Here is a 17,503-nt window from a genome sequence, read left to right as displayed (position 1 = left end):
ATCACACTTATTGCACAGAAAACCTGTAGGCACCAACTTGAACGAATTAATTTGGAAGAAACTATCCTTGTTGGCAAATGTCAGGTTACCCTTATCACCACTCTAGCTGACATTTTTCAATACAAAACCAAACCCAAGGGCTACTTATTCCCACCTGCCCCAGAGCCATAAAGAGCTTCTGATTACAGTAATATTCCATAACCTCTGTTACTGAGCAAATCCAAACCTGTCACCCAGCACTGCCAGCAGGAGTTTTTAAAGGTATCTCAGGCATCTTTTTCCTGAGCAGATGTTCTCAGGAAGCATTTGTATTCATTTGGCAAATAGAAAAAGAGCACATTTTCTAATTGCCCGTGCCCAAAACAAAGGCTGGTTCTGTCTGCAAACATCCCAGTTGGAATTAGAAGTGCATTTGCTGTAGGAGCAAGGCACCAGTGGCACCAGAGCTGGGCTGGTCACAGCCTGAGGTCCAACACAGCACCATCCTGCCCAGGGCTTCTCTGAATGCTGAGCTCCTGAGAGAGTCTCCACCTTCCCACCTCCAAGTTTTGGCCAGGTGGGAAGCTTGGGGAGCTTGTTTATAAGCCGTCCTTTTTATCTTCAGGAAAGGCAAACAACACCAAATCATTCCAGAGGGATGTTCTCACCTTCCAACACCCAGCCAGTCACCATTCCTCCTTTTACTTTGCTATCCCATCCTATTTTCCCAGCTTTTTAAGAAGCCCTCAGTGAGCTGCACCTTGTGGCTCCTGCTTCCAAGCAAACCTTGCCCCTTCAGTCACTTCAGTGAGACATTCCTAAGCCACAGCTCCTGAAGTGCTTATGAGGAAAAGCTCTTCCCAGCACACCTTCCATAACTGTATTCACTGGATTCATTGGCTCTGGAATTTTAACCCTGGACAGGTCACACAAGCCCTGGGATCAGCTCAGCTGGTCAGAACAAGGTGCTGATAATCCCAAGGGTGTGGGTTTGATCCCCATATGAGCCTTTCACTTAAGAGATGGACTTGATCATCCTTGTGGGTCCATCCAACTCGGAATATTCTGTGATCCTGTGGAGCTTCTTCACCTCATTTCCTCATGTATTCCACAAGAATCACTAACACCACTAGATTAATACCAAACACTCAAGAGGAAAATCTGGCCAGTGTGGGACACAACTGAAGAAAAACCACTTTGTGCTTCACGATTCAGCTGATCCTAAGAACTGAGCCAATTCCTTCTGCCGAGGATCTGTCCTTTTATTTAAAGACAGCAAGCTGGGAAAAGAGATGAATAGCAGAGGCCCAAATGGCTCATGGAGCTTTTCACTTGTAGGTCACTGAGCAGAACCTCAGCGAGGTCAGTGAGTGTTGAGAGCTATGGTGGGATGCCAGCTTTTTATTGTGTCCTCTGCAAAGGGGATTTAGCTGCCGAGGATCTTTCCTTTTATTTAAAGACAGCAAGCTGGGAAAAGAGATGAATAGCAGAGGCCCAAATGGCTCATGGAGCTTTTCACTTGTAGGTCACTGAGCAGAACCTCAGCGAGGTCAGTGAGTGTTGAGAGCTATGGTGGGATGCCAGCTTTTTATTGTGTCCTCTGCAAAGGGGATTTACTGGTTTCAAATTAATTTCTATCGTATGCAGCTTTCCCAACACGAAATGCTCCACTGTCACAGCTCAGTCACTGATAACACTTTGCAAAACCCCACAGGAGAAACTGCTGCCACCACCTGAACACTTCCTTTTAAAATCACACTTGGAGAAGTGTCCTGACTGTGAACTGAGGCTGGAGGAGCTCAAAGAGCCTTCCCCAGCCTGGGTGGGGGCACAGCCCTGCGAGCAGAGTGGCAGTGCAGCTGCACATTCTGTTCCTCACTGGAGCAGAGCTGGGGAAAGGCAGAGCCTGGCTCTGGGGTTGTCCTTTGCTCCCCACAGCAGCTGCTCCACGAGGGAGGTGAGTGTGTGCTGGCAGCACCACAGACCTGCTCTTTGCAGAAAGTACTTTCTGAAAGGGAAAAAAAACCCAGAACAGAAGAAGCAAAAATGAACAACTCTATCATTATCTGATGTGCTGAGATCTCGGCAGAGATCAGCTCAAAGATCCATATTGTTTACAGCAGCTGATGAGTCTCACAAGTGCTGAAGCTGTGCTCTCGCTTAAAGTGCTAACATATTTACAGTTTTCAGTCCTGTCCTTAGCACTTATCTGTCATTTCAAGATGAATGCTCCTTTTGTACAGCCTAATCACTTGCATGAACACTCCACTAGCTCAAAATCCCAGATTTGTTTAGCTTTTCCATTAGCAGCAATTCTGTACTTTGGAAATTGCTTAATGCAGCAAATCTGAAAAAAACCAACTAGTTTTTGTTCAAAGGTATTTCTTTGGCTGTGACAAGTCTAGAATGGATGGAAAGATATTAAATTTCTTTTATCTGATCGAAGTCTGACTTTTACTGCACACCTTTCTAAACACACTTATCCATTGTTCTGCTCTGGCTTGGTTATTGACATTGGAATAATTAGTGAAAATCTATGTAAGATCAGACTGGATCAGCAACAGATCTAACTAAACCCCTCGTAAGAAGCCATTTTCTCATGCTCAACAATCTTTCTCTATTTATAATATTTAAAACATTTGGTAGGATCCCATCCTGCCCCCTCCTCTCCCAACAAACAGTAGGAGCATGTGCAATGAAAAGCTGTCAGTCATTCCATTTTTACAGGAATAAAGGAATGTGGATCATTCTACAATGCAGTAACTTAATTTAAAAAAATGCAACCCAGGCATGCAAGAAAAAGGATACAGTTCTAAGGAGGAGGTCTTACCCTGCTGGATGTTTTACATTACGCTCATTGGGTTACTGGCCTGCCACAAATCAGTTTCAGATGCACCTCAGAAAATGCTCAGCAATGCAAGATGCATCTGTTGTTTCTGCTAATCCTGGTCCCACTGCAGGTAAAAAAGGACAACATCTGATTTTCAGAAGTCTCCAGAAATGTCTACAACTGCAGTTTGAAGGCTCCATACTTGAGCAAAAAGAGCACCTCAGTTATGTGTTGGGCACAGCACTAGTTACCTAAAGCTTCAGGCTGGGAATGAAAATGTCGATCTGGAATAAGCCTTTGCTGTTCCTAAGCAATTGCCAATCCAAACCCTGAGTGAATTTGTGCTTTAAAGGATGTGGTCTCCCATTCTGGCCCAAATATTCTCTAAAAACAAGAATTCTGCATATGAAGTGCATTTTTGTGCAGATGCACAACACAATCTTTAAATGTCCTGAATGCTGTAAATACTAAAAACCAATATAAACATCAGAACTGTAACCATGCCATGGTGTATAGGCCATCTTCCATATCACAGCAATGAAAATTTACACAATAATAAACTGCAGTTCTAAGGTAAGATTCAGAAGTCAAAAGATGTTCCAATTATGTGTAACTGCATTGTTAATCTACAACCTTTCCATTCTGACTTATTTTAATCCACCAGAGAAACACCTTTAGCATCATCATAGATTTTCTTTGCACTTTTTGTTCTATCACTTTAATACAACCATGAACCCCTCCTCTGAGGTTTGTAAACATCACCAGATCTGCTTCACAAATCAGGAGGATGAAGAGCAAAGTTACACAACTTGGCCGAAGTCACAGACAAAGTCAGTGGCTCAGGTGGGAATAAAGTCTATGGACTCTGCCTCTCAAGTTAGGTAACACAGATTGTTTTCTCATTGCAAAATTCTTTTATTTACACTCAGAAGAACTTGATGCTGCAGTAGCTCGTGTCAATTTGAACTAGCACAGAGTATGTCCCATTACCAAGCCGTAAGAAGAACTCCTTTGGCACACACAGATTTTGTCCTGTGTCCCTAGGAAATACTGCACTACATTTTACATGGTATGTGTTTGATCTGCAAAGCCAGGCAACTCACTCCTTATCTCCAGGACATGAAACAAGCCTGGGATTTGAGGCGTCCAACAGTTCTGGACATCCATATCTGGTCAGACTTAAGGAATTACAATAGGAGCAGGGATGCTGATAAACCAAGAAAAGCCCTTTTTCCTTAACCCTTCCTGGTAACGCTGCAGAAAGATTCTGCATGGGTGGAATATGAGCAAAAACCTCTCCAGCCCTAAACCCTACTGTTGGGTTTTATCTATCCACGGGAGAGTTCCCAGCTTTCTGAAGGCACAATCCAAAGAATGGCAAATGCCATCATTTGGAGAAACTGAGACAGTTACAAAACATTTTTTAAAAACTGTGGATGGGAGGAAAATTGGGCAGGGAAGCAGGAAGGCAGTGGAAGGACACTCTGGTGTGAGAGATGCTGTGTAATTAGCCACTAGAGGGAACAAGAGTCATGCTCTTAATTAAGGTGCAGCCTCTTTTAGCAGGGGGGCCTGAGGGTTATCCTTGCCCAGGGAAGCTGGATGCCGGGTTGAACCCTTTCCCTGTAAACTCTGGAGTGGGACAAAGCTTTCCTGCCCTTTGTCTGTGTTTCATTCTCCCCTTTCAAGTCTCTATAGGCCTTGGCACAAGCAGGGAACAAGACTTGAATTCATACACCTTTCACATCTCCTACCTGCAATTAACTATTTTTTGCACCTGGTAAAAATGTTTAAACAAAAACCTGGGATCAGAAGGGATGAGACAAAGGAGGGAATGAAAAAATAAGAAAAATTGTAAAGGAGACAAAGCTGTATTTTGCAGACAGGGTACACTTTGGTGTTGGCTCTTTTGAAGGAGAAGGGAAGAAAAATCACATTCAGCTCATTGCAAATGGTGTGAAAAATGTAGAGTGATGCTCTGCTGGAATCAACAGACTGAGACAGTGATTGGGAGGGATGGGAAGGACCTGCATCCTCCTCCTGCCTGACTGAAGGTGCATGAGAAAAATGAATGAGGCCAAAAGCAAAAGCTCCTCTTTTCCTCTGCTGCTGCTGAAGGACACAGACCTATTCAACAGCACAGCAAGGACTGAATCACAGACAAACAATCTTTTTATTACCATAAAAATGACAAATAAGTAACAGTTACAGCCTGTAAACACAAGACTCAAATTAAATAGAGTTCTAAGTGGTACAGTGTAAGTGGAAGCAGGATCCCACTCCTATTAGAGCCGGCTCAGCCTAAAGAGTATCAGATGTTACCCAGGCCTTAGAAGGCCTGGGACATAAACTATGTGTGTAAGAGAAAAAGAAGTCAAATGACTCATGACAGAGTTTGTTTTAATATAAATGACTTCTTCTGACTCTCTGCTTTTAAAGCCTTGCCATGTTCAGATCCTGAACAGCTAACCTGGGCAGCTGGCTCCCTCAGCCCTGTCCTTCAGTTTGTGTATAAAATGCTGGCATTTACAAACTCCTATTCCTCTTGCTGAGGGAGGGCAGTTTATTTTAGCACTGTGATCAGTGCCATAATAAATCTCCCCTCTTCCAGTCCAAGAACACTGGCACAGCCCAGTCAGTGCTCTGTGCATATGCTGTGCCCATAAAACAGAGGACATGCCACGAGGCTTTACTGATGTCCTGCAAGCCTCGAGAGGGGACCAGAGGTGAGGGATCAGCACTGAATGAGCCACAGTCCATCCCTTACTCTTTGCTTTTCATTATCTGAGAACATGGGTAAGGAACTGAGATGTGGAAAGAGTTGGGAAGAGGGAGACAGAACTGAAGGAGAGGAAAGAGAAAAGAGAAGAGAAGAGAAGAGAAGAGAAGAGAAGAGAAGAGAAGAGAAGAGAAGAGAAGAGAAGAGAAGAGAAGAAGGATCAACAATGGGAAAAAAGAAAAAGTGAAAACTACTGAACAAAAGAGAAGCACAAATGACAGGCAAAAATACAAGAGAAAAAAATAAACAACATCAGAGTGGGAGCAGGGAGAGGGAGATGGTGGCTATTGGGAATTTAGTGCTGAAAGAGAAAAGCCCCATTCTCTCCCACACCTATCTTTATTCTCTTTCCATGCCTGGTTCTCCTCTGGGATGAGTGTCCATGTCCAGAAAGCCACAAGTTTGACATTTTGTGTCTTATGGCAAACATGCTGAATATCTACGGGGCAAAGTCACACAAAGCAAACAAAAAAGTGAATCTTGCTTAGTCTCCCTTCATGCAATGCAAGAATCATCCCTTAGATGGGACTATTGCAAAATTAAACAACCTTGCAACCACAACCAGTAAATAATGAGTAATGTGCTTGTATGTTCAAAGCTTTTATGCCAACCAATCCAGGAACGTGAGGAGAGCTCATCACAAAAAGGCCCCATTTATCAGAAGGGCTTCACACAGCTTAGCATCTTTAGGGCCATTACTCACCTCCCACACCTAAGCTAAGTGCCAGGTCCCAACCTAGAGCCTAACACACATCCCATTTATCTGCTGGAAGACGCACAAGCTGCTTCCCTCGGTCTTGTCTAAAGATACAGCATTCAATACCTGAACAACTTAAAGTTAACAGAAATGAGTGATTTCACAGCAACATAGAGAACGCCACCAATCTGGGAAAATTAGGCAAAAAGCAAGTCTTACCAGACATTTTGAAAGCAAAGGGAGTCTAAAGGCTACAAAACTCAGCAGTATTTTGCTGAATATATCCAAGGTGTTTGTGCTACAGGGCTGGGCAATGAAGGCACCTTCCACATGTGATGTGTTATCACCATCCACCCCAGAGTTTTGGGAAGGAGAGGGTGGGCTGGATGATGGTACAGCACTCCTATATATGCCTCTCATGCAGACACTCTTCAAAGGAAAAAATATTGATTAGAAGTTGGTTTATTTTCCAGAGTGTTCTCCCTTGAGGGTCCCTGTGCTTCCCAATCTCCCAAAGAAGTGACAGGGTAAGATCTAAACATCCCTCATTAGAGAGGGCTCCACTGCCACATCCCTTTACTCTGCTCCTTGCCCAAAAAATGTGCTCTCCCCAGAGCTCCCACACCCACACTAAAACCTCTACCTGGCAAAGGACTCTCTGGAAGCTGCGTGGCAAACAGCAGGTGCTCACACAAACAGGCCCTGCATGGGTCAGGAGGTATTTCTGTACTGAGGGTCAGTGATGCTCAGGGGAATGCAGCTCCCAGGAATGCTACACATTGAGTACATGCCCCATAAATCATTCCTAAGACAACAACCCCACTTGCTTTTGCTGTGCACTTATAAGGCACAGCAAGAGATGGACACAGCAGTTCTCCCCGTTTGTGCTCTCCCAATGTTTTTCAAGCCTCATCTGGAGGAATATCTTTGTGCAAAAATCTGCAAGTCAGGCTTTTCCATGCCCACTTGGTGGTCAGGCTTTCTGCCTTTACTTCCCTCAAGAGTGACAATTATGGTCTTGCTACTCATTATGTGGACACTTGTCCCAATAAAAACAAAACAGAGCCATGAAGAAATTTCATATGGATTCTCTATATCTCACTGCCCAACTTCAAACTGTGCCTCAGAAATTTTAAGCACAGGACATGTGAAAAGTTGCTTCAAAACAAGAAGGAAAGGGTTGGGAACAGTTGTTATATGTCTGTATCTAAGAAACCAAGGAAATAAGAACATATGATTGAACAAAAAAAAGAGAATGAAAATAGGATTCCAATTCTGAGGAAAGACAGTAAGTGTAAAAAGCAGCTGCCGTCTAATAAATGTTAGGGGATCTCTCCTTCACCATTTCAGATCCATGATTATATGAAAGGGAATAAAGAAAAATGTCTTTACTGTTAACCACAATAAAATGTACTGGGCACTCTGAGATAGTAAACAGTCCTGTTAAACTATACCGAGAGAGGAAATGTTAAGAAACAAACCCCCCTAGACATCTTTAGGATCAAGGATAACACAGTATATGTAAAACACAAAACTTTTTCAAATATAGGGTAGCGAAAGTATGTCCTAGTGGTCTGAACTAGTTGCACCAAATCCCACAACTAAGTGATCATAATGTCCTTCAAAAACTTTAGTGTGAAAAACATTCAAGCATTTCAGACAGTGCTGTGACTCCACATGCTCGTGCTTTGCCACGGAACAGCCTGATCCCTGTGCTGACATAGCAAGAGTGCAAATCCCAGATGGAAAATTAATCTCACAATGTAGCCAGATTGAGTTTCCAATTCTCCAGTGCATAACTTGAAGGTTTTTCTCCTCAGCTACTGAAGAGGTGAGGGCAGAGAGACTTTAACTTGTTTGACATCCCAAACATCATTTAAGCAAGACACACTCTGAAAAGGACCTTCTTGGCTACTGACAGTTGCAAAAGATCCATGGTACCCTCCTTTGTCCTCATCCTTCCTATAAAATATTGCTATCACACTTTTCCCTGCTTAAATGGCCTGGACAGAAGGGGAGTCCAAGGTCCAAATGACTTCAGCTGTGTGTCTGAGCACATGGGTAAAACTGGTCCTTAAAATAGAAATGAGAAGGATCAGAGTACACTTTTAAGAAAGTATCTATCTACTATAAAGACACATTTATGGTTTCCTCATATTTATGGTTTTCCTCAAGAAAAGACAGGGTCAGCAAGCTGGAAAAACTGTAAGGTTGTGATATTATTAAACTTCTACAAGCTGATCTTAATCTTACTCTTCTTGAAAAGAAAAAAAAAAAATCAACTAATTGTACATCTCCTTAGAAAAACTCCACTGTGGTCATTTCATGGTTTGTTACAAAAATACGCAGCAGCAGAAGCTGAACTATTCCAGGCAGCATTTTTTCTCCTGCTTGCCAGGTCCAGGGCTTACTGACAGATGAGAAAAATACCACTGGTTTAATAAGAGTCTCAACTTGTGCAGACTAACAAAACACTACATCTTATTCTTTGCCAGCATCAGCTGATGTGAGTTTCTAAAAAGATGAAAGACATGACAATGTAAGTGTTAATCCTACAGACAGAGGAGGTTATATTCACATACATGTGGTTGTTTCTAACACAGTAATTCAGGGTGTGAAAGACCCAGAACTTGGGAGAAGTCAGTGGAGCTGTGCCACTGTGCAAAGCCAGCTACACTTTCAGCATAAAGACAGATTAAATAGATTTCTTGTGTCATGTTTCCCTCCAAGAGGTCTTCATTACCTTTTCAGTCCATCCTTGTAAATGTGAAAAATAGGTAATAAAATCTTTATCACCAGTCTCAGCCAGGATTAATAAACAGGGAAGTCACACTGATATCCCAACACACAGTGCCCCATATCCTTCCACCAAAGCCCAAATGAAAGGCCATGTTTTATTTCATTAGTGTGGTATTTCATGCTCATTTCTGCTTTCAGAGCAATAACAAGGCCACATCCCTAAGTACTGGACTGCTGAGGTTGTTAGAAGAGCTGTGCCAAACACTCAGCTCCTGTAAATGGGCAGTTCTGTTATAGCTGATATATCACATGGACTCACTGCAGCTGCCTTTCCCTCTCATTAAACAGTTACTGAGAAATTCCAAATCTGAGCATTTGTGTACTGCGTGACATTTCAAATGCAGCATGCTGAGTTTCCACAAAAAGGACAGCACTTAACAAAAGACACAGCCTTTGTATGCCATTACCTGTGGCATCCACAGCTTGTTCCTGAAGGGGTAATAACAGAAACCATCTGCTCAAATCACCTTTATCATCTCAAGATGTGTCATCTCCCAGTGAACTGTGTCAGATTCCTGTTTGGGCTCTGATCCAGTAGGGTACTTCAGCACACGGGCAGTCCAGTTTGTCTTCAGCTGAACTTCTTGCCTACTTGAAAGTCAGGTGATGCACCCCAGTGCTTGACTGGATTGGGGCACTGGAGTAAACTGGTGTCACTCCTCCGAAATCCTGGAGCACCACTGATTTACATTGACTGGGAATGCTGCATTAGGATTGTGGACTAAGATCATCTGTCATTGCAGCAGCTACATGACCTGCTATGACAAACTTTAATATTCACTTAGACAAGTTTTTACCTGTAATAATTTCAAGTGATATAACATATATCCACAAATCATCTGCTGTGACAATGAACTAAACACTACTGCACAGCATGTACTGATCTGATAATACATCAAATGTATGACAACATATAGCACTGGACATTGCACTCCCCCAAATACATTTCACAGCAACAGAATTATTTCTCTCCACTGCAGTATAAAAGGCAGCCAGCAGGATGATATCAAATGATGGCAGCTCTGCTTCTCATAAAAGGACCTTGGGGACTGAAGGAGATTTGTGTATCTGCACTTCAGCAGCACAGCAATGTGGAAATGTTAAAGTTAGTAAAGCAAACAGACCTCAAATGAGAAGGGCAACAGATGTCAACCAGTATCACATGTCAGTAAACAGCAACAAGGCAGAGGGTACTTTTCTAAGCACTTTTGTGAAAGCATCGTGTGAGCAGCTACAGCCACATCTCAGCTGTGTGATCTCTACAGGGTGGTGTTTGTGTGTGTGATTTAACTCCCAGCAAGAGAGGAACTCCAGCCACATGGAAATGCTGTCCACTGGAGTCAGCTGAAAGAAAGTAGAAAGGTTTCTATATATTTATTGTGGTTTGGAAAGTGAAAAAAGTCACACTCTCAAACTGATTGAAAGCTCATTCTGTGCTTGGCAGAGACAAACCAACATTTCTATTTCTCAGCTTTAATATAGAAGGATCATCCTTAGGGCAAAAGAGTAGTAGTGATTCATCTGCTTTTTACCCTCACTGCAAAGACTTCTGACAGTAAGGCCAAAATATGCTAACTAAAAAGGCACTCTTTGTACCATAAACACTAGGCCACAAGGAACTGGACAGTGGCCATCAAATCACTGCCTTTTCATTTCTCTCTCTCTCATCTATATTTCTCTCAAGATTTCTGGTAAGGAGGCAGCTGACTCTATACAAAAGCCAGAGGCATTGCCAGTATCTCGGTGGTTTCACGCATGCCATATTGAATCTAACTTTATTACACAAGGAAAAAAACCACTCTCAGCTAGGGAAAGCCATATTTCAGTGTCAAAACACCAAGGAAAGAGGTAAAGGGATTCAGTTCTACTGCCAAGTCACTGCCCTGAGCCAGGCCTGGTTAGATGTAAATATTCTCCACAGCCATTGAGCATCTTACATGACAAAGTTTGGTTCTCAAAGTCACTTAGAAGAAGAGGCCACACCAGCCAACGCCTACCCTGGAAAGCAAAAGCTTTTTATTTTTTGCTCGAGGATGGTCTCCACTTAACCTTGGGCTCAAACTCTACATGCCCAGATTTGGAGCTCTTGAAGGAAAGGAAGGCAAGGTCACAGCACCTTAACACACTCCTTGTGTACATCATGGTGCCTAAGAAAAACCATCTCCTTCCTCTGCCTTTCCAAAATCCTCTGATTAAGGGAACGGGATAAAAAAACCAAAATGGCAGAAAGGCCTTTGCTAAAAGGTGCATTAATTAGGTAAGGCAAGCCAACAAAATGATTAATTTGCTGTTCTCCTTCAATATTATGTTTACACAAGTTGATTATAGCACTTAATTACTAATTCACCCTGCTCAAAAACAAGAGTGCTTTAAATTTTTAATGAGATGAGGGAAGGCAACATTCCCGAACCCAACAGGGAGAAGTCATTTTATTTCCTCTTTTGATTTCCCAAGTTATTACCATTTCTAAGGAAAAACTTATCCCTTCCCTGATCTTCCACTCAGTCCTTGCCTTTGAAAATATGGAAATCACGAGACGCTTGTATGAATTTCAATCCATGGCCTGACAGGTAATGCTTTGGAAGAGGAATAGAGGATCAGATCATCAACTGCAGTGCGTCCACTGAAGTGGAACAAAATTACACCAGAAATGGCCTGATCCAGAAATGGAAATGGCCTAACCCCCTTCAGTTCTGTCAGCACAAAAGTTGAATATGTCCCAGTACTATTTATGGGTGTTCTTATGAAATGCTGTCTCTTCCCCATTGCCAGTTGGTCCATTACCAAGGTTGTGGACTAATTGTACTCAGGAACTTCTTTACATTCACAACTGTCTGTAACACTTTAATTGTTACAAGGCAAACACACCATGTATCATATGTTCTTCCTGGCTGATCTTCAGAAAACTTGTGCTATCTGTGGGGTTTGTTATTTGATTTTTCCCTCTGTGCTCTACCACCCAACATCATCCTGAGACAACTGAAAGAAGATATCTGTTAAATGAAGCAAAACCCAGCAGTGCACAAACAAAACTCCTCCAGGCTCCTTTAGTACAGAGTTGTGAGTGAATTATTTCCCTGCACCACCTTAACTTCAACTCCCACCTGCAATACAGTCCACAGACTCCGAGCCAGGGGACCACGATCCTCACGGCTCCTGGGGCTGCTTCCAGGGGTGCAGACTGGACCCAGGAGTCCTTCGCCTGCTCAACTGCTACTGCTGCTAAAGAATCCAGCTAATCCACATGAAATAATTACCTAACACCTCTTCCTATAGAATCCAGCTCATTTTACACACTTCTTTTGTAGAAACAAAGAAACAATGAAAAAGCTTTTCCCTATCTTTTTGCAGGATATACCAACAACTTGCATAACAACCAACACCAACAAAGGAAAGAATAAACCTCCCTTAAAAGTCAATTTGATACCTGAAAAATCTTGTAGTCATGTAGATTCTAAATTCTACCTCAGTGTTTCACAGCAAAAATGTTCATAGAAAGCTGGTTACAGAGTGACCAACAAAATGCATTGCAGAAAATCAGAGTTTCTTCTCTCCCTTGCTGGCAAGTAACAATGTCCCACATGAATGCAGCATATCCAAAATAAATCTGGTAATCTGGTTCCATACAGGTAATTTTATTAATTGCTTTAATACGCAATTAAGGAATAGTCAGTGGGCTGCAGGGTTTTATAAGGCAATAATCCTGTTCCCTGGTGTACAGCTTTGTCCCGAAGAGTGGGCTATCCAACAAAAAAAATTAGCTGGATGACTGCCAAATCAAACAGCACCTTCTTCCCATTTTCAATTACGTACGAGTGGGGCAGAGTAACGAGGATATACTGGAAACTTTGACATTTATTTATTGAACATTTTTACTGAGGAGGAATTGCTGGCTGGCTAAACCGGAAACTATAATTTTACTATAGAAACAATCCCATAGAAAAGCAGGATCCTGCTGCTCAGCATGAAAGGAATGGCTAGAACCAATAAATTGACCCATCTAAGCTAGCAACGTTAAGGTAATTTCATTCAATGCAGCACGTATTTCAAAAATCCAACCCCCAAAAATACAGTCTATATTTCAAAAATCTTTATGCCACACTGTTTTCCACAGCACTGTCTGCTGGGGCCCAGCCAGGCTGTGTTAGAGCTCCCACAAAACTACTCAGAGAAAAAGTGTGCAGCATTTGTAGGGGCAAATTAAAAGATAAACCAAGAAGGAATTCAGAGGATTTTCTCCCCTTTCTGGAGTTTCTAGAGACTAAATAACCAAGAGATGAAATGGGGAAGAACTCACCACACTGAATGTTTTTTTTTCTTTTTGGATAGACCAATTGTTTTACCACAGCGGAGAAAAATGCAGGGAGAGTAAATGAAGAGGAAAATAGGGAAGTCAACATTCTTTGAAGCAACAACATATGGTGACCAGGCCTGAGAGATGGAGGTTATAAATCTTCCCTTGATAGAATTACCTAAAGATGAAATTGCAGCTTCAAGGGGCTTGAACTTCTCAATCCACTCTAGGAGCTTGCAAATTAACCTGTCTGGTCACAGCTTTTGTGCTAACCTTCATTACCAAGGCTTCTCCATAAAGGCTCAGCACACTGAGAATTTTGGTGCTAATACAGATGTATTCAGCAGAAAGCATGGAAAAATTTGCACCGATCACTTGAAATATGAAGAAAAATACGTGAAAGTTGAGGATTAGAACAAAATGCTGAATTGTTCAAAGAGCTGGAGTATGGGAAGGGAGAAGAGGCAGGAGGCATGTTGCTGCTTGTTTCTTTGAGAATAAACTTGAGAGGATAAAGGACAAGCTCTTTAGTGTTCCAGCCACTATGACCCACTGCCCAAGACAGGTCAGGGTGAGGCTCCTGCTGTCCCATGTGTGCTTCTGGCTGGAAGCATCACCAGCCATGTGTGGTGAGTGACTGCCTGTCCTTGGAAAAACCATCCTCTGAAGCAGGTGCTTCCCCATCTGCAAGCCCCAAGGATGGGACACCACAGGACTAAGCACCAGGACTGTGCAGGAGGATGAGAGTACAGCAAACACCACAGCCACAGCCCTACCCCAGGAAATACCCCCCAGTTCCAAGGCATTTCTTACCTGTTAAGTTAAATAAAGCCTAACTCTGATTATTCCATAAGGTTACCATAGAGTTGGCTCTTCCCTAGATGACCCATCTTGTCTTTCCTCTGCTGAACAGGATGTCCTGGTAGAGTTTGAGGATCTTGCCTTTGTGTCCAGATTCTGAGTGAGGCAGCTGCTCTGACCTGGCTGCCCCATGCCCCAAATCCCTACAGGATGCACATTCCCTCAGATTCAGCATCCCTGGTGGGTTTCACTGTCTGGCAGCAGCCAATGCTCCTGTCAGCAGAGCATGGTAAAGCTGGACTAAGATTAGCAAAAGTGATTTTGAAGGATCCAGATTTGGGTGCTGCTTCCAAGCTGTCCTAAAACTGCTTGAGTTTTAGAAAGTGGAGAACAGCCAACCCATAAAAACCAGGGAGCTTTTAAACATTCTGATTCTGACACTGAGTGGAAATGCCCAAAAATTGTTCTGAGAAATGTGACCAGCGACTGGGAAAAATACAGTAAAAAATCCCCCTCAAAAACCCATAGACATAAGGAGAGAGGTTGTAAAAAACCCACAGTTTTCTCCTTTACTATTACACTGAGCAAACAAAGAGCTTTGGAAAGCACTGCAATTAAGCACAAACCATCTATTAGAGGAGAGGTAATAACCTGTATTTGCAAAGTCTACAAAGATGCTGAATGTTTGCAGCAGCACCTCTAAGAAAGGGTAGTTTTGGAAGATGTGCTACAAAAATAAATGTCAGGGAGGTTATTGAACTGCAATGGTAGATACACATTTACACTTCCCTGTCCCTAAAATAAATGTATTCAGTCTCTCCTTTGTGATCCCAAGTAGCTAAATTATTTTTAAAATATTCATATCTGTTCTGAAATTACTGGATATTCTTATGAAATATTTTTATATAAAAGGGCAGGGTTAAAAACTAAAGGTAAGTGAATACACAAAAATTGAATAAAATGCAACACAGAAAACTTCACAGCATTAGCTTTTTCTAATGTTGATAAAAACAGACTTAATAAAATCAGTTTTGAGACCTGCAGTTATTGTACAGCAGTGGAAAACATCCTAGACTTGGAATGAAAAATGTGTTTGAAGGCAGAAGACTAACAGAAGAGTAAGAATTAAATATGAAGTCCTGTCACTGAAAGCTGCTACTGAAATTCCACTTATCAGAGCAAGGTCTCCTTACAAGCACTGGAACTACTGCACACAGACATACATGTTGCACTCTGTATCTGCTGCAATGGGATTCATTTTAATGGAAACATTCTTATGAAAGGAAACTGCTCTTCCTGCTAACCTACATAGCACTGTAGAATATTCCCATTTGGAGAAGTGCCAAGCACAGCCCAGCTCCTCGGCTTATGTTGAGCTGTTTATTGATTCCAGTGGAACTGCACCAATTTAATCAGGTCAGGGAGCTGACCTCCCTATTCACAAAGTATCTCCAGATCAGCTTTTGTGCAAAAATTCGTCTACAAAAATCTGTGCTCGATGTTATAAAGAAAAATGCAACAAATGTATTAGGGACCATCCTGATAAATCATTCTGTCCAACTGCATTGTGCTCTTCAGTGTCCTTGTGCAGCATGAGGAGAGGACATGGCTTATGGGATTGTCAGGTGGGAAAACAGGCATGATTTGGGACAATCAGACCCTTCTTTGGGTTTCTGATGCCACTGTTGTTTGTATAAATGCAGCTAAGTCATGCTTTGACTGATCCACTGAAAAGAAAAGCCTCACTGCTACTTTTGCAGCTGTTAATGGACTGAAATAACATGAATGAACATGAAATTCCATCCTCATTATTAACTCTGCATTCACTGGAGGCAAGACAAGAGCTAAGATGTGTTATTTTTTACTGCATAAATAATGCTATGGTGCTTCTTATGTTTAACATTCCTCAATACGAAGGAAGGAAAGTAGGACAAATGTAACTGAGATGAAAGTGTGACCCTCGTGCCGGATCAGAGCCTTGCCAAATTCCCTGTTCTGCCTGTAAAATTACATGGGCTAACTTCATACACAGCAGCTTCTACACTTGTCCCCATAGTCCAAAGACAAATTGATCCTCAGTGCATCTAAGGAACATCTGGAGTTACACAGAGGGTGGAGAGAAAGCAATGCTGGCTCTTGTCTGGCTCTATGGAAGGGACAAACTTTTCCACTTGGATTAAGGTCTCTGCGTGGTGCCAAAAGTCAAGGTGTAAAACACATTAAAACTGAACAAAAAACATTAAAACTGAACAAAAAAATGACATAAAATCAGGCACTGCATACCTGGATAGATGCAAAATCCCCAGAAGCACAAGCTCCAAGAATAGCAGCACCCACCAAAACAGACTCCACTTCTTTGGACAGCACAACAGGCTTGCCTGCAAAGGGAAGAGCCAGGCCTCTGTTAGGGAACACAGCAGCTCCATAAATAATTAAAACCAAAAAAGACAAACAAAAAAGGAATCAAAAAGGGCTTGAAAACCATTCCTCAAAACCCCATTCAGAGCTACATCCTGCTGTAGATTAATGTAAATCTCTCTGCTCTGTGGTTCCAGGCTCCAAGAAAAATGCAGCATTTAAATAAAATCATTTTAGCAAAATATTAATGCAGAACATAAAGCACACAAAAAACCCCAACCCCCCAGATCTTTGACACTGGCTTTTTATCTCACTCAAAGGGCTTGGTATAAACCTGTTACCCACACCCTCCAAACCCACGTGCCTATTAAAAGTTGACCTGGAGGGGAAAACAAGGCGGTCTCCTTTTTATTTCTTTTGCAACAAACAAAAAAAGATTGTTTGTGTTTGGTTTTAAACATACAGCCAACAAAGCCAGTCTGGTTTTGCTGGAAGACATGAAAATATGAGTAGCAAACCTTCTCAAGCTATGTATGAAATAATAAGAGAAATCTTGCCTTCCAAATTGTGCAAGATACTCAAAAACCAAATTAAAACACTGGAAGAACAAGCAAACAATATATATTCTGAAGTAGAATTAAAAACTAGCATTTCATCACCCATGGGTACTATAGTGAACATATTTTCCCTTGGTTTATGCAGAATTTTCTAAGACCTGTTTCACAACTGTAAAGAAAGGCAGGAAAAGGCTAAAAAAACTAGTAAAAATCAGCCTGCTTTCTTAATTCTCCTGAAAAATCTAAACACACAGCATAAATCTAAATACTTTTCTAGCTGCACTTCAGATGCTTATCCTCACTAAGCTGAAAAATTAAATATTCCTGCAGTATTTGGCATGTGTCTCCATTTCCAGCACTGAGATAATGTCATTCAGTGAACGATGATGCAAACACAGGGGTGGGAGCA

At 42.0% G+C, this 17,503-nt stretch overlaps 1 protein-coding gene across 11 annotated transcripts in view; it reads right to left on the bottom strand.

Moving 5' to 3' along the window:
* FGGY (FGGY carbohydrate kinase domain containing) overlaps positions 1–17,503 on the bottom strand; it is a 257,963-nt gene that overhangs the window by 14,242 nt on the left and 226,218 nt on the right. For 10 of the 11 annotated variants that reach the window (XM_017733516.1, XM_017733509.1, XM_017733512.1 and 7 more), the window contains one exon: positions 16,463–16,557. In XM_017733516.1, coding sequence (XP_017589005.1) covers positions 16,463–16,557 — 95 coding nt within the window. Of the gene's footprint in view, positions 1–16,462; positions 16,558–17,503 lie in introns of those variants that run through there. The other variant, XM_017733514.1, reaches the window with a different exon arrangement.

The sequence above is a fragment of the Corvus brachyrhynchos genome, unplaced genomic scaffold (genome assembly GCF_000691975.1).
Source record: "Corvus brachyrhynchos isolate BGI_N302 unplaced genomic scaffold, ASM69197v1 scaffold34, whole genome shotgun sequence".
Classification (NCBI taxonomy): Eukaryota; Metazoa; Chordata; class Aves; order Passeriformes; family Corvidae; genus Corvus; species Corvus brachyrhynchos.
This window is presented reverse-complemented; position numbering and strand designations above follow the sequence as displayed.